The sequence below is a fragment of the Phoenix dactylifera genome, chromosome 13 (assembly GCF_009389715.1).
Source record: "Phoenix dactylifera cultivar Barhee BC4 chromosome 13, palm_55x_up_171113_PBpolish2nd_filt_p, whole genome shotgun sequence".
Lineage (NCBI taxonomy): Eukaryota > Viridiplantae > Streptophyta > Magnoliopsida > Arecales > Arecaceae > Phoenix > Phoenix dactylifera.
This window is the reverse complement of record NC_052404.1, coordinates 5,716,394-5,743,317: the sequence shown is the minus strand read 5'-3', so window position 1 is coordinate 5,743,317 and position 26,924 is coordinate 5,716,394. Positions and strand designations below refer to the sequence as shown.

Below are 26,924 nucleotides of genomic sequence, written 5' to 3'. Positions count from 1 at the left end.
CAGCCCGACAATCATCATATAGCATGGACAACTCTGCACAAGTAGTCAAGCCTAAAGCTCCACCAAAGAAACACCCTTTTTTGCCAAGAACTCTCTCAAAATATTTTTATGAGTAAAATAAAATGATATTGTATATATTTGGAATGAAGGGGGAGAAAGGTTTATATAGAGAGTTTGTAACTTTAAATTTATGAGAGTAATAAAAACATAAATGTACTTAAAAATCTTAAGAGTAACTCCCCCACCGAATAGACATTAATTCCCATTTTCAAAAAGGGTTCGTGAATTCTTTCCATTTATTTCCTATAAATCCTTCATCTCCCCAAATACATGAACCTTTCATCTCCCCAAATACATGCATAAACCTTTCATCTCCCCAAATACATGAACCATTTATGAGTCATTAAGTACGTGAACCTCATAAATGAAATAAATATTAAACTTTAATATTAAAATGCACCAACACTATGTTTAACTTATACCTACGCTACCATAGTGTAAATTTAAGCCAAAGAGAAATTTAACATAATTTAAACCCCTATGTTATTACTGCTAGCTTCTTGGTCGGTATTAGATGTCTATAGGAGTTCCACCTTATCAGTAGCATACATGGAATCATATATCTTATGCTCCGATTTATTTGCTTCAAACTAATATCAATTCTAAGCAAAAATTAAGGATTGTAGACAAGTTATCTTCATTCGAGGTCAAATCCAATGTCTGCCCCGTTGAACCAAGATTTGAACCCTCATCAAATCTGGTGTGCCCTCATCAAACCTAGTGCTCATAGACTATTCTTCATGTATTAATCTTTCAAAAAAACGGATCGTCTTAAATAATTTTAACATCTGTTCTATGCTAAAATGATGCTCTCGCTAACCACTAAACATCAAAAAATACAAAAGACCATGCATTTGGTACAATTGCTTTCAAAACATACTAATGAATCCAAAACTTTACTCATTTGATAAAGGAAACAAGATCAATCTAATAAGAAGTGGCGGGCATAAGAGCAATCACTCCGATTTCTTCGGTGATTTTGCAACTTTATCTGATATTTTGCAAGGATGGTTTAACTCTATAATGACTAAAGATATAACTTTCAAACATCTAACGAATATTTTTTGGCATCATAAACATGTGATCTAAAGGAGTTAAACCTATCCTTTATATGTCTATATAAGTTATAATAGCCAAAATATATAATTCCTATAATTAGAAGTAACTTAATTTATTTTTTTTAATATCTTAATAGCCATGGAGTAAATTAATTATTTTGGTGCGAAGAAAATAACTTTGCTTTGCATCACCAGATGTGACAACTGTATTATTTTGATGAAACAATGTATTTTACTTCGAGAAAACTGCAACATACAAGAAACATCAATCTCGTCTGTTTATATAAATTGATTGATGATGCAAATTCCACAAATTTTAATATAAGTATGGCATAATTTTTTTTGTCAGCAAAATTTTGTATCAAAGTCTAGCCAATAGCGACATCAAAATGACAAAATCTGATCTCCATTGGGCTTTAACTAAGAATTTCACATGGATGGACCATTTAACCCAACTCCCAGCTATGTATAGCATCCATCCCTCCCATCCATATCCTACACGCGCGTTTTGGAATTACTCCGTCGGCAAAAAAGCGTAAAAGAAAGGTACAAGCGAGGAGGAAAGGTTCCATTTAAACTTCCCGTCTCCACCTCCGGTTTCTCAAAGAACCGAAGCGGGCCCCTCGCTTTTTCCCCCGAAATCAAGAGAAGTCCTCGGCCGCGAGGGCTTCTGAGCTTCGCCCTCTGGATTCGCCCCCCCTCTTCTCCATCTTGCTCTTATAATCCGCCATCAAAACCCTCTCCTTCGCTGTCTCTGCGCTGCTCTCGGTCGCTCTCATGGCTTCGGGGTCGCAGTTGGAAGCGATTAAGGTATCGCTCTTTTTCTCGGGCGTTGTTTTGTTTATGGAATTGATTTGAGCTGAAGTAGAAGAGGCGATTCGAACGAGTGGTTGCAGGGGGCGAAGGTGCTGATGGTGGGGGCCGGCGGAATTGGCTGCGAGCTCCTCAAAACCCTCGCTCTCTCCGGTTTTCAGGATATTCACATTGTAAGCAGCTAATACTTGCTTCCAGTGCCCTTTATTTCTTTTTTCCTCAGATGGGTTTTGGGTGTTCTTGAAGGGTTTTAGTTGTTCTGGTAGCCTAGGGTATTAGCACAAGAAAAAGAATCTCTTTGTACCACTAAGCATTATTTTTTTCTGTTTGCTGGGGTTATGATTCTATGATTACTGTTTGGCTTTTACTGCTGTTGATTAATTTTTTTGTGGGTGAAGTTTCAACGACAGACCAGCTCTTTAGAAGACCGTGGAGGCGGAATTTTTGACGTTGGAAACTATAATAGTGACAGAGTGTTTTGATGAGGAAAATTGCTGGTTTTCGAGAGGTTAGGATTGCTGGGATGGTGAATGAGATATGCTACAAAAATGTTTTATATGCTGAATGTGACTTTTTGTTTTAAAATTGGAAACTTGAGAAGAAAACATCTTGTAGAAATGTAATGACTAGGTTGTAGAAACCTGTTCCAGGTTGTTTCAGTTACTAACGTAAGTGGGACTAGGTTTCCACCTGCTGCCTTGGCAGCAAGGGGCTGTTATGCTTATGTTGTGAGACTCCAGTAGGGCCCATGAAATTCCTATGATTCTAGGACCTTTTCATCAAGCAGGTGTATTGTACGCTTCTTTCCAAAGGAAAAAATGTGCGCTTCCATAGATAAGTCCTGAAGAAAAGGTCTAGAGGCATTTCGTCATGTAATGAGATGAAGGCAAAATATAGCAAAATGGGAAAGAATGTGATGGGATATTAATGCAAAAGATAGCCATAAAAAAGAATGCTATATGAGCGTTAATTCTGTATAGTGGTGGATGGTACATGAAGTTAGGATTTTATGGCACACGACTTAGTTGTAGATGACAATGAAATGCAGTTCTTAGAAATAGAGTTTAACGTCCCATTACTTGTAGTACTAGTTTATTACAAATATATTGTGCTTAGTAGGGGACAGTGTGATACACATGTAGATTTTCAATGGTGGCTGATTGGCAGGTGATGCAGATTTATACAGTGTGAAGGACCTATATGTATGTGGCACCTAGTAGATATAAAATACATCTCTTACAAAACGAGTGAGGGTGACAAAAGAGGAAGTGCTCATTCGATAAAAGCATAAGGAATTGAAGGAGAAGTGGAAATCAAAAAAACACATGAAAAAATTTTGTGGACCAACGATAGGATTTGAAAAAATGGCAATCCTTTAATGAAGGTGACATGCTAGAAGAGATATAGGTACTAGTTAGAAGGGAGAGATTCTTTATACCTATAGCTTTAGTTATGAACAAACTTATGTGCCTACATGTTTAACATATTCATGATGAAGTATGAACAGTTGAGGGTCTGAAGATGCTTTTTGTTGGGACGAGAATAAATAAATATGTTCATTTGGCGGGTTCCTAGATCAAATGGGTACTGTAGTTTATGAGATAAACCATGGTAGTGATGGCTCATTTGTAAATTGAAATAGCCATGTTTGTGGGAGAAGAAGTTTAATAAGGATTTTAGCAATTTTACCACTCTTTCATCTAGAACAATTTATAATCTTACATTTGTCATAAATTCTGAATTCTTTGTAAGGTTGTTGCAACAGATGGGTGGCTGGAGCTCCGACTAACTCCTAGATTTTGGAACCTAGTCATCATTGCAACCTAGAGGTCAACATGGTAACATTTGTTCCTCTATGCAGGGCCAAGTAAAATAGCAACAAGAGTTGCAAATGACAATAGTCATAATAGTAGCCCCTAAATGCAACATCAGCTGCTGTAGTACTAGCTAGTGTCCTTCCCATGGCAAAGACATTGAGAAGTAGAAAAAGAGAGGAGGGAAGGGAAAAAGAAAAAAGCTTGAGTTTTGTTGCCTTTTACCATTTTGTGCTAGAGTCGTTGTTGGTCCTAGGTCGAACCATTTTGCTACTTCCTTCTCCTCTTTCTCTCTCTTACCATTTCCTTACGTTTGCCTCTAGGGCATGTGTGGGGATGGAGTAATTATCATTAGAGGTGCAATTGAATCATTTTTCACATGGTACCTGACCTACTTTTTTAGACCTAAGTTGCTTGGTTCAAACACCTACACAAGCACTATTATAGGACAATGGAATCACCTGTCTTAGGTTTCAAATGCAGGATTAAAGCCTTAATACTAGTACCCTTGTTGGTTTGGTCTTGGGTTGGTGTGGTATCAGGATAAGTTGGGATGGACTAGAACAACCATATTAACAAGAATGAAGAGGGAAAAATTGTGTCTTAGGATGGATCACTATTTGAAGTGTCAGGATGCAACCATCCCATTCTATCCCTATCAATTGTCTTGGGGCCATCTTTGTATCATTTTCTTGTTGGAGTGGTATGGTACTACCAGGACATGCCAGGACATGTTGGGGTGTGAATCCTTGCTCTGAATTGCCCAAATTGGTTACGCTAGCTTAAGGTCCAGATTGCTTGAAGAAGTTGCTAGGGCCTTAAATGAGATAGCTACAGATGCCTTGCATAAATTTGCACCTGGAAGGAGAGCTAACATTTTCTAAATTATTCTGTCTTTTTTGTTTTAATAATCAAGATGCTAATAATGACATTAAACTAAGTCATAATCTGTCTTTTTTGTTTTAATGAAAGATATGATAAACCTAGGTGAAATAGGAAATTCATAACTAAGTGGGCGTAAAGAGAGTTGGTACTTAAGAACTAGCTGAGGTAGGATCCTAAGGAGCTAGGTTCAATAAGAGTGCTGTTAGGCCAAAAAGAAAAGGATATCACAAGGATTTATGACAGAATTGTTATATAGAACCTTGAGACAGGACATAATATAGTTTAGGGATGAAAGAGAGATTGGTGGGGATTTTTTAGGACTTACGTGCTTAAGAGTGTAGTTCAGTATTGTGTTAATTGATTTTTATGCTACTGTTCTGCATTTTAGGTTGAAAGAAATGAAGGGAAATACGTCTATGGGGGCTTTAACAAATTAAGAATTGGCAAAAGAAATGGAGTCCTAAATCAGTTTGGATCTGATTTTTTTTGTTTGCTTATTTTGATCATTTTTACAAAAAAAACAGCATAAAAGAATGTTGCAGCAGCTGTTGAAAGATGAAGATTAAACTAATTACATGCAAGGATCAAATCATACTCACTTTGAATATATTCTAAATCACATTAAGTACAACAGTAGAGAGGGTAGTAGCAATGAATTATTTTATACAAATTAAGCTTTGAACTCACCAACAACAATAGGAACTACAAAGAAGAATAGAATAAAGAAGCAGAGAAAAATAGGAAGAGAGAAAAGAGTAAGCTAAACCATGGCTGTTATGTTACTAATCTCTGATTTGGATGCCCAAACTTAGAGATTGTAGTAAAATGGGTTTGATCTGGTTTGGATTAGGTTGCTCTCCATTATTAATACTAGTATAGAGTAATTTTACTTGCTCGCAAGTTGATCCTAGATGAGCTGAACCAAAGAAGGGTAGTAGAGAGGAGAAAGTGAGAGAGAAAGAGTCATGAAGGAATGAGGAGAGGGTGAATGGGGACTCCATAACTCTGACAATAGGGTGGGCTGGTAGTAGACAGCTTTGGCAATGACTTAATCTTGTAGTGAGGTGATGAGGGCAGCTTTGTTAGTAAGGGGGATTATGATGAGGTCTGGGTGGTGGTAGGTCTGAGTAGGGCAGCCACAATGCAACAGAGGAGCAAAGAAAAATATGGATAGAACAATGGATGTAGCCATTGGGCTGGGTGACAGCCCCGTGGTCAGACCTTCATGGGGTGAGGAGGCAGGTGATGGTGGGCTGGTGACGTAGAGCTTGGATGGGTTTATTATGGTGGTGGGGCGAGGTCATGGCAATAGGTGGAGTAAAGGAGGATAGGAGGAAGGAGAAGAAAGGAATGAGAGAAGAGCTGGAGAATAAAGGAGAAGGAAAGGAGAGAGAGATGGAGGAAAGAAGATGAGAGAGGAAAGGGAGGAGAGAAGGGAGAGCAAGGAAGAGGAGCACCATGCCTTGTCCCAAATTTTTGAGGTTACTTAGATGAATCCTCATACACCAATCATTCTTATTTAATGTTATGTTTGATGTTATTTTGATCTTCTGTATATCTTTTTTTTTTCTTTCACAACTCTCATCCATTCTATCATGGTCTTCCCCTTTGTCTTAAATCCTCTTTCCATAATTAAGTACACCTTTCCATTGAAGCCCTTTTAGATTGACATCGTAAATGCCTAAATAACCACAATCAGCTTCTATCACTTTTAACTTAATTGGTGCTATTCCCTGTTCTATCCTTTCTATTCTAATTATTTATATAGTATTACAAATATAATATGCTAAAGATAAATAAAGTTTTGGCCCGATGGTTCAGAACCCTATGACTTGAACCTGATTGATTCACCAATCAAACAAGTTTACTGACCCCATACACAACCTGATTGATTAGGTGGCTCATATGTCTTGGGTTGGATCAGGTAAACAAGCTAAGGTCAAATTTGCCACCTTTGCTGAAACTACTGGTGTCCAAAACTTACCATAGAATGACCAAGATAAAGAAAGATGAAACTGAAAGGCCATAAGTGGCATCAAATATCTCCTGAATTCTCTTCCAAAAGTTCTCCTAAAAGTAACAAAACTGAAATAAATTGAAGATACATATAGTCCTGGTAAAGGCTGGGCATTTAACACATCTCCTAAAAAAATTGGGTATTGGAATTTCTGAAATCAATAAGAAGTATGGCTATGAGGTTGAAGATTGAAGTTGTAAAGCAATGCCAGTCTTTTGCCCAAGGCTCAGATATGGAACGATTAACGCCTTTTAGATAATATATATTTTTTCCTCCTCAAATGGGTTTATCTATGTTCCAAAACAGTGAACTGCCACCTTTTTCTGAAGTTTCTCCTGCATCTGAAAGTGAATACTATCATCTTTTAGGCGCTGCACTCTCCTTGCATCCATTGCACCTGCTTTCAAGCTTTAGAAGCCTTTTCGCATTTCAAATTTTATTACTAGCTCAATGTAGTATATGAGCGAGATGTACCAAACTGAAGTCGAATTATGTCTACTTGTAGGCATACACAAAAGCAAAAAGTTGAATTAACCAAAAAGTTTATTAATGATTTTACAAATCAAGCAACTTATATTATGCTCATCACGTGTCAAGATCTAATGTGTGAGAGAACAAGAGAACAATGATCTAATTCTTACAACTGACTACTCTAGTTGAAAGGGCTAAGGGATAGGACTAAATAAGTCCAACAAGATTAAGCAGGCAATATATTTTGGTTGGTTACTAATGCATGATATGAAATATGGACTACATATTGATAATTACCCTTTGATTTTAATCATCCTGTCGGGTCCATTTTGATGCATCTGGATATTATCAAGTTTAGTAATTTGATGGAAATGCAGGAGCTATTTCAGTCTTTTTGGAAATTTCATGAATGTGCATATTATGACATAAACCAAACCCAGAGTTTAAATGCACCATTCATTTATCCTATCATCAGCCTACCTTGATCTGGAGATGACTAGTATGGCAATATCAGGAGTGTATTAAAATAATATATATGTATATATATATATATATATGTATACAAGGTTCACCATACCGGTAGGCGTATCGGTTGTCTATCGGACCGGTACAGTTCTGATTTGGCCTGGTTTAAACCGGTATCGAACCGAACACTCTTCCCCGCCGGAGCCGGAGAAGAAGAAGAGAACGAGAAAGCGAGTGGGGGAGGGAGGGAGCAGAGGAGAGGCCGCCCGCGAAGGGCCAGCGGAGGCCGGGAGGGCCAGCGGAGGCCGGGGGGGGCGGAGCCCACGGGGGCGCGGTGGAGGCCAAGGCCAGGGGACGCGGCCTTGGGCTCCGCCTCCTCCTTGGCCCTCTGCGGGCGGCAGAGGCCTCTCCTCCCTCCCTCTCTTCCTCTCTCTCTCTCTCTCTCTCTCTCTCTCTCTCTCTCTCTCTCTGACTCTTCGTCTTCCCCAGTGCCGGCTGGGTTCGGCCCGTACCGGTTATAGGCCAGATCGGTCCGATACGGCTTGAACCGGCCGGTACGGGCCAGTTCGTCAGACCTTGTTTGTGTATATATATATCCTTTCGTTCTTTCTTTAAAGTAAAGCTGTGGATCAAGTCCTATTCAAAACATCAATCTAATTGTATTCATAAGTTCTTTTTCTGAGCTTAATAAAAGAGCCAGGCTGCACTTTATAATGTACATTTTAGAGGTTTGTAATTAATAGTTAGCTGGAATCCACATGATTATTCTCTTTCTTTACTTGGTTCCACCTTTATGTTTCTCCATTTATTTTTGTTTCTGTTGATTATCTTTGTTGACCATGGACATGCTGTTTTGAGTATATACTGGCCAGTAGGCTAACCTTTGCTTCAGTAAAATCCAGATTGCAGAATGGAGCAGCAGATCATTCTTTTCTTCACTTCAATAAACTTCTGATAATAGAATTGTAGCAACATACAGAATAGTCTAAAATAAATTTGGCAGAAAAGTGATCTTTGTTTATTCTTCACTTCAATAAACTTCTGATAATAGAATTGTAGCAACATACAGAATAGTCTAAAATAAATTTGGCAGAAAAGTGATCTTTGTTTATGTGCTTGTGACGACATGTTAATGACGACCACGGCAAAGCTATCTTTTACTTTATACAGTTATAGATTGCTTGGATATATTTTTCATTTTAAATTTCATATAAAATGCAGAATGTTTGTTCATGCGGTATTACTGTCTATACTCATACTCTGTTTGATATTTGCAGATTGATATGGACACTATTGAAGTCAGTAACCTAAATAGACAATTTTTATTTCGACAGTGTCATGTGGGGCAATCTAAGGCTAAAGTAAGAATAAAGTTTGATATGTTTTCTTGTGTTAAATCATACTTGACGCTTCTCATGTGCCTTGTGTCAAGGTTGCTCTGACTGCTTCCAAGTAATGTTCTTGATATCAGGTTGCTCGAGACGCTGTCCTAAAATTTAGGCCTCACATCAATATAACACCATACCATGCAAATGTCAAGGATCCTGAATTCAATGTGGAATTTTTTAAGCAATTTAATGTGGTTTTGAATGGTCTTGATAACTTAGATGCTAGACGACATGTTAACCGCCTTTGCTTGGCTGCTGAAGTTCCTTTGGTTGAAAGTGGAACCACAGGGTTTCTGGGGCAGGTTAAGTGATGTTTCCTTTTTCTTTTTAATTTGTTATTTAATTTTTTATAGCATTAATACACCCTATGCATGCATTCCATTATCAGATTGAACTTTGTAGACTAGTTTTTGTCAAGGATACTTTTGAGTGTCACATGTTAATAAAGGTTTGCTTCTGTTTTGAGACTTGATTATTCTTTTTGTTGAGTCTAAGGCTTTGATTATTGCTGCCTCATGGTCACAGTGGATACAATTATGTTGTTTAATGTTTATAGAAAACAACATATCAGAAAACAAAAAATACGATATCGGAAGAGTAGTAAAAGTTAAGTGTTATTTTCTGTCTGAAGCTGAGGGAGATCCCTAACCATTACCATTGAACTTTGTCCAAGCTAATTGCAATCAGCTTAAGTTCAGGACAGCCATTCTTTATAATGATCTCGTATTAGTATAGCTATATTGTCCAGGACATGTGCAAAAAAGGCAAACTGAGATGGTTTGATATGATTAACATAATTTAGTTACACACAATGAACTGATGATTGTCAAACTTAACAGATCTTTTTCTGGCCAACTTTTCTTCTATAACCTGTTTTAGGCAATCCTTTCTATATAACTTCCTCATGAAAATATGTTTCTTGTTGTATCTGTATTGGCTTCTATTAGGATAATTTTTTGAAACAGTAATAGAAAATACACTTTGTCATTTTAAATGGTCTTGGTTGGGGGTTTATATATAGTTTCAACATACTAGTAGTTGAAAATCATTTGTCATGCAGGACATGGCCAAGAGTGGAATAGAATTTACAAAAGCTTGACACTTGTAAACATTGTAAGTTGATAATATTTTGTGGCAATGCAATTAGTGTTTTTACTAATTTATACTACAAATGGTGTCTAATTGTTGCTAAATAGGTGGAATGAAGATTATTCAAAGATTAAGAAACAAACTTGATTTGCCAAGTTAAGCTTACAACAGTTTGTCAAGTATATTATTGTAAAGGCCCAGACATGAAATTTAGACAATCTTGTTAACTAACTAATTGACCCTAAAGTCTACGGTGATAAGGAAAGATTCAACAATGTATACCAGGCTTAACAAATCTGATAATTACTTTTCAAATATGAAGCACTAATATCTTTTCACTTGACCAAGAAGGATTAGAGCTGGCAACTGTGCAATTATTATATTCATTCCCTTAAAAATGTAACAAAGTAATATTGTAAAAAAGCATGTAAGTCAATTTCCTATGTGGCAAACCTTTAAAATGTTGATGGCAAATTGCTTCCTTCCAAATATTCTGATCATTGTCAATCTTGGCTTTCAAGTTTCATGCAAGAAAATAAGCCTAGATGTCTTAACTTTTTAAAGTATACTCCTACCATGTATTTTGCAAAGTTGTTGACTTTTATATATTATTTACTTTGAACACAGCTATCTTTTGTTAGTTGTCAGTCTACTTGTACACATGTACATGTTTTTTAGGTCTCTACATAATCTTACAAGGTCCTATGCCATAACTACTTGTAAATTAAGGGTTGTTGCCTTGTTCATCAAAGGAGCTTGCTCTTGTTGCAATTGTTTGACGTTTAATTTTAATTTGATGTTTACTAGTTGCTAGTTAGCAAGGGAAGCTAGAGAGGCCTTCATGAAGTCAAATAATTGTAGTTATGCATTGGTAAATGGTGTGCAAATTCTTGTTGCAACCAAAAGAAGCCAAAATTTATATCAGCTATGCATAAGATTCCGCGACCCCCCCCCCCCCCACCTTCTTCTTCCTTTTGTTTCTTTGTGAGATGAGGAGGGGCTAATGCCCACTTTTTACCCTATACCCATCCACCCCTTCAGGGCTGTTAGCTAGATAAGGTTATTTTATGATGGCCTTACAAGAAACTATATCCTTAATCATTATTTTAACAATGAAAAATGAACATTATCTTCGTTGTTCAAATAATTCAAGTTTTAAATATTCATAGCATGAAAAAAATAGCTATCTTCCTTGAGCTTAATATCTTCCATTGTAGTACCTAACATATTTCATATATTTTAAATCATACTTCTTTGTTCTCCATTCATATCATACTTCTAGTTCGTTCTTCATGTCTTCTTCCATTGGTTCAAAGCTTTTTATTTCAAAATTTTCTTGAGCATTTTTGTTTCATCATTGATCTAATATATATCTCTTATATTAGAAGTAAAAGGCAAATATACAAGACTTCAGAATGTCGGTACTCCATCTTTAAGTCCAAGACTCAAGGGACATTACAACTTGCTTTGATGTTTTCAACAATTATGCTTTTGGTATGAGCCTGATTTACTCAATCAAAATCAGATTATATGAGTTGTTTAATGGAATAAAATTTAAAAGAGATTGGAGTGTCTTCACTTCACAGTACACATCTGTTAATGATCTCTTTTGTTCATCTTTGAAAGAAAATAAAAAAGCATAATTGGATCTCTCTAAGCACAATTCCTATTAAAACTGTTTGTTTCCTTGGAAACAAATGCCTGTAGAAATCCTGCTTATGTTCTGTCATTTTGCAACTTATATAGCGCAAAATCTTCTTCCTGAATATGGGTTGTCAGAGACCTGAGCCTTAAAAGATATCTCGTCCTTTTTGACATATAAGAGTCTTGATTTTTACAATGCACAATGCAGTAGGATCCATGTTTCAAGTTATGCTAATGATCTTTGTCGGCGTGATGATGACTGTTTATCTTACTTTACGAACTTCTTTTTATTAAAAACTTCATTGCTACACTCTTCTGCTCTAATGACTTAAGGCCTTAGGCAAATTGTTGTTCTCAATCATCTACCACTCTAATCAAATGTGAAGTCTGCCATTGAACGGATGCTAGGAAGTCCAATTTCTCACAAAGTTCTAAAGACACTGTAAGATCTCTACATACTGTTGAACATAATGCAGTAAAATCCTAAATGCTGGTGGTGAAGTCCAATAATATAGCTATAAGTCAATTTCAGGTGGAAAGGTTGCACTACATGATCAAAATGATCGATCTAGTTCAGTTAAGAAACAAAGAAATCAATATAAGATTTGGACTAGAAAAATCAATGAAGGCCATGTCTCTTATCCGAATCTGATCAGGCTTTCCTCTTTATTTTGTTTCATCTAAAGAACATGCAAGCATATTGAAATTGTCTTCCGGGCAGTGTTGATGGCTGCAAGCATTGCGTCCCAAGTTTGTTCTGGATCAAGAGTTGTTGGGAAGCTAGGCCCGTCAGATCCATTAAACAGCAAAGAATTGATGGCCAACTGTTTTGCACATTTTAGAATTTGCTGATGCGGTGAATATTCTGTTATTATGTTACTTATGGCTGAAGGGCCTTTCCTCCCTAATTGAGCATGTTCACATTCCTTACAATCTGCAGATGACAGTACGTGCAATGGAAACTGCTTTATCAGATTTTTTTATGAATTAAAGACATACTCTAGCTGACTTCTTTACCTCCTACACTGCCAATTTAATGTGACATTTGATCGATATTCTTCTTACTAAGTTGATAAATGATTAAGGCATGCTTCTGTTTTTCCAATCCGTACTTCTCTCAAGTTCATGTTGCTCAGTAGTATAGGCTCCTTTTTTTCTTCCATCAAAGAGTTCATTCTTTCTTCCCAAAGACTGACAGTCTAACATTCCATCAAACCTGCCTGACTATTATATTCATTTATCCAGTGAAGTATGTTCTCACTGTCTTTTCGTTGCATCATATTAAAAAGATAGTATGATTCCAGTCTGTTGTTGAACTGCATGTTTTCAGTTTTTTGTTGTAAACGATTGTTTTTAAGAACTATACTCCTCGGTAACTTCTGAAGTTTCTGAACTTTTCTAGTTCATGATTGCTTATATGGAATTATGAGCTGGTTTAATGTTCTTGGCTTAGGCGTCTGATTCTGTATACACTGATTAATTTTGTATGAACTAATTTAATGTTTTTTGTTGACAATCTAATACAGTGATTCTGATTGTGTATCATTTTGTCTTAGTGGATCTAACTATTTATTTATATATATTAAAAATATGATTGGAGCAGGTCACTGTCCATGTCAAGGGTAAAACAGAGTGCTATGAATGCCAACCAAAACCAACCCCGAAGACCTATCCTGTTTGCACCATCACCAGCACTCCTTCAAAGGTTTGATCTTCATCAGTGACTACGGCTAGATGCCTAATCTTAATTCCTGTGTGCTTTTCTAGTAAAACTGTTTTTTTTAAGTATGTTGTTGCTTAGGAACATTTTGCTACAAACAAAGTATTGTTTCAAAAGAATGCTTGTTCCAAATTTTTGTATTGCAATATGTAATTGAAAATTCTTATAATGAATCATTGGGTCTTATATTTTAATGGGTGCTGTTAGCCTAATGACCTTCAAATACTTACATGCAACTTATGTTGGAAGGTGAGTGATATAATGATATTGTATTGATACAACTAATTAAATTTTCTCTGCGGAAATGGATTAACATGGTTTCTGGTTTCGTCTTTTTATCTGTTGAACATGGAAAAAATGTGTTTATTTGGGGTGTTACATCTGCCAGTTTTGAGGTTTCTGCTAGTGTGAGTGTACCATATAGATTCTGTTTCATTTGATGCAAGTTTGAGGAAACATAAGATGACTTTTTCTTTCAGCTTTAGATGAAATTGACATGCTAAGTACATTCATGATAGACAACTAACTAAAGAATTTATTATTACTCTCTTTATTCTCATGATTACCAAGCAACAGCAGTAATGATGAAAGGATCAATTGAAACTCCCTAATTGTTTCTGCAAAATCAACATATTTCCCTTGCTTCATTCTCTCATGGACTTTACAGACTCAAAACATTTTCTCCTTGTGCGGATGGAGTTTTGCTGCGCACAATTTTGTTTGCAGTACCGATCTGTACCAGCCGGTCTAGGGCGATACTGTATCGACCTGGTACAGTGCCAGTACACTATGAAGGCTCGGTATGCTCTGTATGACACATGGTTCAATTGCTCTCTTGATTCCAACAGTGTACCATGTGTTGATATGGGGAAATACAATATTGATCTAACCTGTACTGAATTTCCTGGCATGGGGTTCGAATATCAAGACTGAAACATAGGTAGCAACGACAACAAACTTTTTTTTTTCGTCTTCCTTGTTGAACCATGCTGCTATTCCTATCAACAGTACATCCCTTTAAAAAGAAGAAAAACTGCTGGTGACAAAGAAAGTGGCGGGTATGTCGATATTTATGGGGCAACACCATACTGAGCTAAGGTGTACTGACAAGTTAATGGTATGGGGTTCGAATGATGAGACTGAAAACATAGGTAGGAACAGAAAGAGACTTTTTTTTTTGTCATCCTTTTTGAACCATGCTATTATTCCTATCGACCATACGCCCCTTTAAAAAAGAAGAGAAACTGCTGGTCAATGAAGAAAGTGGAGGAAAAAAGGGGTTATGAAACTCCAATTGGTTTTTTTGAACCTCCACTTAAGCTGTTCTGGATCAAACTTACAGAAATTTACTGTGGGAAGCACACATTCTTCTTGTTTCATGAAGTCAATGCATTTCTGGATTGCTCAACTCTTTTGGGAAGGGCCCATTATAGTTTGTTATAGTATATTATACTCAGGAAAATCAGGGGAACAACCTTGACTTTAATCCTAGTATGTAAAGCAATTTTGGGTTTTTCTCTAGCTGTTGTTATCCCTTATTTCAAAAAATCAAATTGCTTCATCAGTTTTTAAAAGAGTGTTTGGATCACATGTGGGAGACCTGAATATCAGTTCTCACAGAAACTTTGCAATTTATCTGCTATGGTATAATTAGGTCATTCACGTGAAGGCAAATTACTATCTACATTAATTAATGGGGCAATACCATATTGAGCTAAGCTGTACTGACAAGTTAATGGTATGGGGTTCGAATGATGAGACTGAAAACATAGGTAGGAACAGCAAGAGACTTTTTATTTCTTTGTCATTATTTTTGAACCATGCTGTTATTCCTATCGACCATACGCCCCTTTAAAAAAGAAGAGAAACTGCTGGTCAATGAAGAAAGTGGAGGAAAAAAAGGGTTATGAAACTCCATTTGGTTCTTTTGAACCTCCACTTAAGCTGTTCTGGATCAAACTTACAGAAATTTACTGTGGGAAGCACACATTCTTCTTGTTTCATGAAGTCAATGCATTTCTAGATTGCTCAACCCTTTTTGGAAGGGCCCATTATAGTTTGTTATAGTATATTATACTCAGGAAAATCAGGGGAACAACCTTGAGTTTAATCCTAGTATGTAAAGCAATTTTGGGTTTTTTCTCTAGCTGTTGTTATCCCTTATTTCAAAATATCAAATTGCTTCATCAGTTCTTTAAAAGAGTGTTTGAATCACATGTGGGAGACCTGAATATCAGTTCTCACAGAAACTCTGCAATTTATCTGCTTTGCTATAATTAGGTCATTCACGTGAAGGCAAATTACTATCTACATTAATTAAATCTTGTCCATGCAGTCTTCTTTTGATAAGTTTGATGTAGTGCTGAAGTGTATACAAAGCTTAGTCATGTTGAATTGTCATCTTCAGGCCCTAGAATACGGAGTTCCTGATTACAAATATCAGTTCACCTCCTTTAGATTGGAGTTGGTTTTTGGCTGCTAAATTCTACAAAATGATACCATATCCGTCACATCTCTGGAGAGAGGAAACAATCTTAGGATCCACGAAGCCCTTTCCTTTAGCCTGCTAGAATTTGCCTTGTACGCTCTGTTCTTTCCAGTTACAGTGGGAAATGGGCATCCTGTTTTGAATTATAGCACTTAGTGCACGTATCCAACTCCTGATAAATGTCAGCAATCAAGTCTTAGGAGACAGATTACATAGTTATTTCATGATATTATCTCTATGCCTGAAGTCATTTTTTGCATTCTAGCATTCATGCACCAAAATGATCCATCGGATCTTCTTAGTTGGATGGTACTCGTGCCATAACTTGTGCGACTATTAACTTGTATAAGTTTTCAAAATTATTTCCAGATTATGGTTTGCTTGTCAATGTTTAAGGCACTTCCTTACCTATGTATCCTTTAGAGTCAGACTCTCAGATTGTAATGTAACTCCAATAAGGGATTGTTTCCATCTGGTAAATTTTAGATCAATATCATATCATTACCGCCTTCTTTCTGTTTGTGGAGAATGTTTAGTATACCAGCTGAAAGCTTTTGTTGAAATTGTAGCTTTAGTTCTTAGCTTTGGTCTTTCAGATAGGGCATCTGTTTCTCAGGCTTGCTGGTTGTGCTAAATTCAGTACATTTGTCTTGTGCGTATCATTTGTAATTTCTAACAGGGTCTAGCCTGGTAACTCTTATTGTGCTTATGAGTTGGGCATATATTTGAGTCTATTCAAGTGGATATTGTGTCCACCCTCACTCCTTTTCTTCATTATTGTTCTTGCGAATTGATCTATTTTGTTCGATATCTGTCCACCAGTCTGAGGCCTTGTATTTCTCATAGTTTTTGAAACACTGAAGTATGAGTGCATAATAGCCATGTACTGGTATGGTACCCTACAATATCACGCCCCTATATCAACTCATGGTTTGTCGATAATGTTTCAATATGTATCGCGGGCTTGGTATGGGGTGATACAAACTGCACTATGGTTGGGTTCTCAAACCTTGATTTATTGTGGAAAAAAGTTTCACTGAAACGAATCATCATGGGACCAAAACTTAACTTTGTTACAGGCCCGGCAATGGTGGATTAGGACCATGATCTGAAAGGACAATGCACATGGTGCATTGAAGGATATTGTGCGGCGACAATCGAGACAAAGTGAACCCATGAAGCAACACCAAGGATTAAGACAGAAGTGACAAAGAGCATTATGTGCCGAAGATATTGGTTGAATTGAGGTGAGAGAAGAGCTTGAACAAGTTCTAAGGCTTAAACAAGTACAATAATGATCTTAAGGCACATGAAAGCAGATCAAACTGAAAAATGGAAACCTTAAAATGCCAGTGATGTCAAAAGATCAAGAGTTACATGAGTCAATAGTGGACTATTATCAGAATGTTGTGCACAAGGGATGTAAGTGGAATGATGGCTATAAAGCCTTGTTACAAGGTGGCTATGTCCGTTAGAGGCGTTGCAGCACGTGTAACAATTTGTTAAAGCAAGGTTTTAAATACTATGGGACAGGGCTGTCCCGATTTTTCCATAGAGTGAAGACCTACACCCTAACACCCCAGAATGGTGGATGTTCTGTCCTAGTTACTTCCCACCTCGTGCTGTACTGACACTTGGGATGGTGCTTTGTATCAACACACAAGACTGTGGGACGCCCCTTCTTGTCCCACCGGTATTTAAATACTTTGGTTTAAAACTGGAAAAAATTGCTTCATTTAGATTCGCCTGGACTTGAAGAAGTTGAATAAAAAGAGCAAGAAAAACTCTAATAAGAAAGAAAAAGATCCAGCACTAGTAAATTATGTTGTGATCTACGAGATAGCCATGAAGGAGAATGCGGTTCCTTTGAATGGCAAGATGATAGGTTTCTAGATGTCAGGAACTGGAAGAGAAGACTTTTGTCATGCAACTCGTAAAAGACAGTTAATTCCATGAAAGCAAATGTGTGCCCAGGAAACTATGGAATTATTCTATGAAGGAAAATCATCAAGAATGAAGGCATGCTGATCATGTTAGAGTTCCCCAGGGGCCACTATATGTTGATGTTGGCACATGAATCCTCTTAGAAGGAGGTAGACCCCAAATGCAGGTACCATATATCAAAAACAATAACGAAATATAAAATTATTGATGAGTGGGCCTGAAAAAGATATATGATGCCAATGATTGGGATTGGTGAAAAAATTAGGCTTTTAAGGCTAGAAGTAACTAATATTTAGAGGGGATTTATCGTCCATGACAAGCGATTTATGTTTATGGACAATAATAGAATAAATGGCTAAAGCAAGAAATAGAAATTCTACAAAAACCTTACATCAGGTCGATTAGAGGTAACAAGTTTTGTAGACAAGTGGGTTAGGCTTGAAAGAATCTGTTCCAAAGCTGAATTGGCTCAAATTTATTCTAAAGGAAATGCATATGTCTACAAAATAAATGTAACTCCTAGATAAGGACGTAATGGCTTCATTAATCACCATAGGAGGGTGGAGAAGATCTAAAAGGCCTTCCATTTGTTTCTAAGGGGATATAAAGGGCTGGAGATGAGAGTGTGGCCCGGTTTTTGATTCAAAGCCTTAGTAGTTAGTATCTTCTACCTAGGGTAATGCACACGCTTAGGAATCTTTCTGGAATCTCAAATTTGCACCCACTTCCTAAGTGCTTTTTTAATAACAGCATTTCTAAAATATCCGCTTCCTTGTGCCTACACCATGGACTTGCTCCCACACCTGATTTTGATTCTGGCTACTTAATTCAGGAACTACAGTTTAGCATCTGATTTTTTTTTTTTTTTTTCGTTTAAAAGGTTGATGCTGGTGATGAAGCAGATATCCGTCTATGATCTTGATTCCCCACAAAATATCAAGCACAAGGTGCTAAGTGCATTAGAGTTGGATGTGATTTTGTGTTGGTTGATGTCCTGCATGCTGAGTCCTGTACATGTTAGATTGATCCTTTGGTGATCACTGGTTGGAGCGTTGTTGCAACACCGTCCAATGCCAGCACCATATATTGATGGATGAGTAGGTCCTTGAAATTTTTGCGATGGTCATGAGATGTGGTGCAGGTTTGATAATATGAAATTTGAGGGGTAATTTTGAAGTGAGTGTACTATGGCTAGTGCTCCAAGATATCATAATTTTTTTATTAAATTTACAACCTATAGGCAAGACACCTTACTGGTGCCACTCATGCAGACTGTTTACGACATTGTGCAGTCTCATTACAGAATAAAATAGTACTAAATAGTTAATAATAGGTAATAAACCAAGGTACTTTAAAGTGCAACAAATAACAAGCTCATGCGTTATGTGCATGCAACATTTTTCCTTAGTTAAGTCTTTAAAAATGTGCTTAATTCAAAATTGTAGAATCTCAAGTCATGAACTAATGGATAATGAAGATCTTGCTTTCTATTTTCACTCTAATTGCTAGATTTTTGAAAATTCATACTGTATGCTTGACTAGTTCTTAATAATTTCTATATTGTCCTGGTGTAATATTGAAATCTGTATCTTACATTGACAGTTTGTTCACTGCATTGTTTGGGCAAAGGACCTGCTTTTTGCGAAGTTGTTTGGTGATAAAAATCAGGAGAATGATCTTAATGTGCGTTCCAATGATGGCACCAATTTAACAGCTCCTACAGAAGATGTGTTTGAGCGAAGGACAGATGAGGATCCTGAACAGTATGCTCGTAAAATTTATGATCATGTTTTCGGTTATAACATTGAAATTGCATTAGCTAATGAAGAAACATGGAAGAATAGAAACAAACCTAGGCCTCTTTATGTCAGAGATGTATTGCCAGACAACCTTATCCAGCAAAATGGAAGTTTGGAAAACTGTGTGACTGAGGAGTCAGTGGTGTCTTCTATGTTGTCTCTTGGTCTAAAGAATCCTCAGGATATTTGGAGTCTTTCTGAGAATTCAAGGATCTTTTTGGAGGCCTTGAGATTATTTATTGAAAAACGACAGAAGGTCCATCTCCATTTTCTCTCAGGAAATTCTTTTTAGTTCTTATGTCATAGTTTTACCTTACATTCTCTTTGGTTTTGGTTTTCAGGATGTTGGGAATCTGACTTTTGACAAAGATGACCAATTGGCTGTAGAATTTGTGACTGCTGCAGCAAATATCAGGGCATCTTCTTTTGGAATTTCTTTGCATAGTCTTTTTGAAGCTAAAGGTATTGCTGGCAATATTGTTCATGCTGTGGCAACAACAAATGCTATTATTGCTGGTTTGATAGTAATTGAAGCAATCAAGATTCTCCAGGGTGATTTTGAGAACTGCAGGTGTGTCCTAATATACCTGAACCTATTTTGTGCTATCTTGCTCTGCTGATTCTACATTTAGTAATAATTCTTCTCCTCACATGAGGTGTGTTGTTTGACATTAGCTGTGTTTAGTCTAATCAGTTGGTATTATTCCGTTTTTTCCATTTTTTCTAAAGTATTTCACCTTCCTCAGTGGGCTTGAGGAATGTGTGTCTATCTTTTATTTGTTCTGATTGCTTGCATATAATAACAGTCTTTCACTGGATAGATATATGCTTATCTATTATACTCGTTATATTTTTCAGGATGACATATTGTCTTGAACACCCATCAAGAAAGATGCTTTTAATGCCAGTACAGCCATTTGAGGCTAATAAATCATGTTATGTCTGTTCTGAGGTATTCTTATAGCTTATGATATATTTGTGTATGCATATGTTTATCTTGTTGTGTTCGTGTGCACATATCTTTTTGTATGCTGTACTATAATTATGTATAACATGATATGAAACAGACACCCCTAATTCTGGAGATAAACACTCGAACCTCAAAGTTACGGGACTTTGTTGAGAAGATAGCAAAAAACAAACTGGGCATGAATTCACCAATGATAATGCATGGCTCAACTCTCATTTTTGAGGCTGGTGATGATTTAGAAGAAGATGTTGCTGCCAATTATGCTTTGAACATTGACAAGGTTATGGTCTCTTTCTTTTATTTTCTTTTTAAAATATTTCTTTAGTTGGTTCTATTTTTATCATGGTCCTTAACATATTCTTTAATGGCTATTTTGTGCAGGCCTTAGCAGAACTTCCTGCTCCAGTTACCAGTGGGACTGTGCTCACAGTTGAGGATCTTCGGCAGGAATTGTCATGCAATATAAACATCAAGCACAGGTCTTTCTTCAGTGCTTGCATCTGTTCTTTAAGCATTACCTTGTTTTAATAAGCCTTTTCTTCCCTTTTTATGTGTCTTTAGGCAGTCACTAGATTTCGATCGTCTTATTTGTTCGTTTGGCCTCTGCCCTGGTACCTTATATTAATATGCTTAATGGTAGCACACACAAGCTGTAGTCGAACTTGGATAAATAGATATATGGTGAGATTTAGGTAAATAGGGGTCTTTGTAGACATGTTATTTCGAATATATGTAGGAATTATATGGCAAGAAGGAAGAAAAATACAAAATAACAAGGAAATTTTTTGGAGGGTTTTATTTGGATGAAGTTTCTTCTTCCCCTGAAAAGGGCTCGGTAAAAGCATTTTTTTTAATTGCTTACCTAGATAGTAAGGGTCTAACTATTCACCAAATTTGTCTAAACGCAGACATGATAAAAAATTGATGACCTAGAGATGACATCATGCAACCATTTTTTCGGTTTTCTTATGTTCTTATAGAAAATAATGGGGAAATAAATCTAGACATTTCTGTAAGAATTAGAGTCAAGCTTATGAAGCAGATAAGTGCCAATAAATCATTATGATCGATGACTTAAGAGACAATTTTATAACTCACGGATATGAATAAATTATGTCATTCAAGTTTAATGAAACAGGTTGATGGTAGTCATCTCGGGTAACATATTTCTCAAGGAATGTCTAAATCAGGGATGTCTAAAATAGGGATATCTTAAGCAGGTATCATCTCTAATAACAAATTTCTCTCTTGGAGACAAACATAAGGATGTCTGAGACTTTCTACATGTAGGTGGCAATTTTGCTGTCCTTGTTGCCCCATAACTGCATCTGCATCTGCTTGCATGTGTTCTTCAATAGTAGAGGCATGATGGTGCTTCAATTGTAGGTGTCATGGTTTCACATGGGTGATAGAATCAAAGCATCGATACAGAAATTACCAAGCAGACTATTAGAAACTTTACTTTTCCTCTTGTTAAATACAATACAAACCTAGCTTGGTTATGGAACCATGAAGACTGATTTCATATTAATAGCTTATATCTTAAGAAACATAGAGACAGAGAATAAATAATTTTTATTAGTATCAAGCTATATATATGGTGTTCGTAATGTAGGTGTTTTTATTAGAAATTATATTTCGATCTATTAATTTGGTAATATTATCCGCTCAGACATTGTTCGGGTCTGTATTTATATCATATCATGTCAATTTATTTAACCCAGATGTTTAACAAGAAGATAAGAATCTAAGAGGTGTGCTGTGCATACAAATGCATGCATGCATGTAGGCACAGATCATCTGCATGCAACATTAACTAAAAACACTTATTTATTTGAGTGAGTTATTCAGCAAACATGTGGGGCTTTAGCATGGTTCATTCTGTGTGGCGGTTTTCACATCCATTTGCTTTAGCATTTGTCAAATTTTAAAAAGGGAAAAGTTTATTACTTACATACTTAGCACCCATGCAAAATATGCAGATGTCCGCAATTGTACTGCCAAATCCTTATCTAATTCTTGACATTGAAACACTTTCATATGATAGAATGCCAAAATATTCATACTACCAGAGTAAATTGATCAGTCAGTGACACTTGTGTCATAAAAATTACTGATGCTATAATAACACTAAAGAGAAGGAAACACAAGGAAAAATAAGTTCGATACTTTTGCTAAAATAGTCTAGATACTTTAGATTATATTGCTGAGTAGTAAAATAGGTGAGAATTTGAATTTCATGGATTGCAATAAGGGATTTTTTGATCAGACAGTTCAAAAATCCATTCTAAGTGCTGGCGCTTCTAGCTGATGTAAGCATAATCCAGTTTTTGAGTTCCATAGAGGCATTGAGGTATTCAAGATTTTGGAAGTGTTGGCACTCCAAAATTCCCAGACAAATTGGGAACATATTGTTGCATTGAGAAAGGTTAGAGGAATTGAAGTACACAACAAATGAAATGAAGGTACAGTTGTTTCATGGTTATGGTCAGGTTGGTTCTTGATCAAGGTTTGAAAACTTAAATTTCAGTATGTTGGCCAGGCTGCTTTTTTTTTTTCTTTTGCAATTTCTGCATTTTGCTGTTTCAATTGAAAAGTGATGAAAATATCCAAAAAAATAAAATAAAAAAGTAAAAATTTGCTGAAAATTTAGCCACTTTTTTTTTTTTTTTTTTTTTTTTTTTTTTGCTTAGGAAAATTTAGTCACTCGGAAAATACATCCAGCAGCTATCATTTGTATATTGCACTGTTTTGGAACCCTAGAATGCATGGTATTCATAGTTCCATATCGAAATGAACAAGAATGACGAAGTACTTCGAAAAAGAAATATCAAAAAGATTCATGGTATACAATAGTGTAATGCAGTACACTATTCTTTTGTTCTGCTTGCTATTTCAACATGACAAATTTCTGTCTTTGAGATTTGGAGAGCAATCCAAGATTCATGAACATGTCTAGGATATCCATGTGTTAGTGCTGTACTTCTTGGAAATATCCAAATGTTCTTTTGACACCTCTTTATATTCTGAATTTGTTTGTATGACTGACGTAATTGCTTCTTTGCATCTGTATTCCCAAGATACATATGAAAGAGTTACAAATTTTCCAATCTCGACTTGCAATGTGCTTCAACATTGAGATGAAAATATTGTTTTGTCTTACTTGTAGATTCATCTCTTCAGAGCTTTATTTTAAATTATTTTTTTGTAGATTTGCAGTGCAGGGTACTTGGACTTTTCTCAATCTTTAGTAGCACTTATGAAATTCATATCATTTATGTCTTTGTTCTTTATATAGGTAGTGTGGCTGCCATATTTCATATGCTTATTTTCCTGTCATCACACATACATTATATATACATGCAGACATACATGTGTTTATGCATAAATACCTACGTGCATTCATATATGGATAATCATTATGCTTTTAGCAGAGCAACTTACAAAGTTGCTCCTATCAGCAAGTGACAAATTTACACCCCAGGTATTTACTTTATAATTCTACATGCATCCGGGTATTTTTGTGACATTGATGCAATGGACCAAATGATGAAAGAACCCCATGAATGTAAACTATAACCAAATGACAAACCCCATGGATGCAAACTAACTAGTGCAATACATGAGGATAAATTTCTCATTTGTCGGTGGGAGCAACTTTTGGAGTTGCTCCTGTAAGAGCATTATAACACTACCTTACAAATATATGCACCATTTTCTTTTCCAGATAGAATTATTGTTTCATCTTTAGCGGAAGGAATCTTCCACTTAAGGTGGTGCACGTCCTTGGTGATTTCCCCATAAACTAATTCCCATGTTATAGTTTTTAAAAGAGAACTTCATGTCCCCACCTGAATCTGTTACTGCATCCGCATCCACTTCTATCAAGTTTAAAGTATTCACGGAGGATCTAGAAGATTTTGTGAACAGTAGCTTTCATATATTACAACTGGTCAAATGAGGGTTGGAGATTATGACACTGGGTTGGTCAGTGTTAATCTACTTCAACCGTACTGCTGTTTCAGTTGGTGACTGTATTAGGGGAGGTAACAAATGGAAACATAATTTAAGAGTGGAAAGGAGGATCATCCACATATATTTCTTTTTTCTACTCCAAGTTTATGTATTTACAAGCTGTTAATATTTAGTGGCATGAGAAATGTATTGACCGTATCTTTCTGTGTACTTTAGGAGTTTTGATTGTTTTTAGCTGCATTTTGTCTTTTAACTGCATTTGTAGTTGATCTACATTTGCAGCTAGTATAAGGTTGATCTGATAAAATGGCATTCTTCTTTTTCCAGAAATTCCTTTGGTCATTAATCTACGTCTTGTGCTGATATTTGCAGGGAGGAGTTTGATGAGGAGAAAGAACCTGATGGGTTGGTCTTGGTTGGATGGATAGCTCCTACCCAGAAAGACACTCGGCTTGTAAGCAATGGCGAGAGTACATCGACTGCACATCCAGCTGTCACAGAAATGGTAGAGAATTCTGATGAGGTTGGGATAGCTCCAGCAAAACCTGGGACAAAGAGAAAACTATCTGAAATGTCAGAAATAACAGACAATGTTCATGATATCACGCCTCGTTCAAGCCGTGATGTCAATGATCAAGTAAATCCTCAAGAAGTTGAGGACGACAATGACGATGTTGACGACGACATTGTTATACTTGATGAGAACCCTGAAACAAGGAAGAAGAAGAGATTACAGTAGCATCTGTGCCAATTATTTCAAATGACACGTCTTATTCCAACCTGCTGCCAGTAATCCATTAACTGCTCTTGACCTGATAGGATTCTAAATATCATCACTAACACATCGTTCCAGGTGCAACATCAATGTATTTAATTGCTCAAAGAAAGTCCATGGAGATGGAAGTTCTTGTTTAAAAGCATGGCATAGAGAACGCGCCTCCACGGAGCTTTGGCAAGCAGAGCTGGACCGATGATATTGATTTTTTTTCTTTTGACATTTTCATTGGAGCATGAAGAGCTGTTTTTTTTTATGTGTAACATGTTAACTCTTGTAACTTTGTAACTAATTAAATTATGTTTTTGCAGTTCCATTTAGGTGTAATCAAACAGTTAAAAATGTGGGATTAGGTACTTGTAAGTTACATTGGCTGTTATATTATTATCATGTTGCCTGACAAAGAGAAAAGCTCAAAAAAATCATATTCTATGATTTTTTGCATATACCAGTTTAATACTACTATATGCATTTGGACTACGGCACACATAAACGGTCACAACAGGCAACAGATTCAAAATTCTGATGCAAAGCGATTGTTTATGGTAGTAGATCAATAGGACCCTACTGCTTGTACCAGAAATTCTCGTGATCCAAATTGTGGTTGCGGCTTAAAGAAGTAAAGAACCAATCGCTTGGAGGCTGTTGATGGTGAATCCAATAAACATTTGAGAATACTGCATTTTCTGTCCAGTTGAACTCACAGAGAGATCATCCCAAAAAATTGTGAATGGTAATGCAGACCCAATATCCATGTCGCTCGAGGAACATGAACGCTCACATTGCCTTAAAAATTTCACAAGCATTAAATAAAGAATACGTACAAAGTTCCCCACATAGCATCATGCTGCATGCACCTAAACCCCTACAAACATGTGTTTCCAAACTTCTCATGGTGTAGCCTCCCGTCTCTTGGGTCCTGTAACCTGCTTCCCAATCAAGGTGTCCACCGTAACAGCCATTGGGTGTTATCAGTTTAAATAGTGGTGTTCTGCAACCTCTTCAAAATATCAATAACCCCGCCACTATGGAGTGCCATGGCCATCTCACTCTCTTTCTCCCTTCAAAGTCACGACATCTAGTCACTGTGCTCGCTGGAAAACGGGGCTGTCGTACGTCGCCGGAATCGAAGTAAGGCTCTAGACTTCTTCTCCTTTCCTTCCTCTTATTCCCATGACTAGGAACCGCGACTGCCGACCGAGAAATCGGCCAGAAATAGACTGACAAAAGAAGACCCTGTTTCTCCTCTATTTTGTTCAAGTTTTTCTTCCTCTTTCCGGCCACCAGCACAACCACTACTTGGCACCGGATCTCCGGTTGAGTCCCACGGCCTCTCTACTCTCTTCCATGATGGAGTCGTGGCTACCGATGAGTGGCCAATGGCCGAAAATCAAGGAAAGATCTGATTCATCTATTTTTCAGGTATTTTTCTTGGATTTTCTCGTCGGCCGGCCACCGCTGCCGACCGTCACCACCACCGACTGCCACCTTGCCAGATCATTGTAGTCACAACCACCAGCCACCCCTTTCTCTTCTGTTTAGTTAGGAA

General features: G+C 36.8%; 1 protein-coding gene across 1 annotated transcript; it reads left to right on the top strand.

The window, feature by feature from the left end:
• Nucleotides 1–1,702: 1,702 nt before the first annotated feature.
• Nucleotides 1,703–25,800, top strand: LOC103697019 (SUMO-activating enzyme subunit 2-like). The gene is made up of 11 exons (XM_008778781.4): nt 1,703–1,928; nt 2,015–2,104; nt 8,861–8,944; nt 9,055–9,273; nt 13,308–13,409; nt 19,459–19,911; nt 19,997–20,226; nt 20,514–20,607; nt 20,723–20,905; nt 21,007–21,104; nt 24,973–25,800. Exons 1-11 carry the CDS (start codon nt 1,896–1,898, stop codon nt 25,337–25,339), a joined length of 1,953 nt encoding a protein of 650 aa, XP_008777003.2. The 5' UTR covers nt 1,703–1,895; the 3' UTR covers nt 25,340–25,800.
• The last annotated feature ends 1,124 nt before the right edge of the window (nt 25,801–26,924 follow it).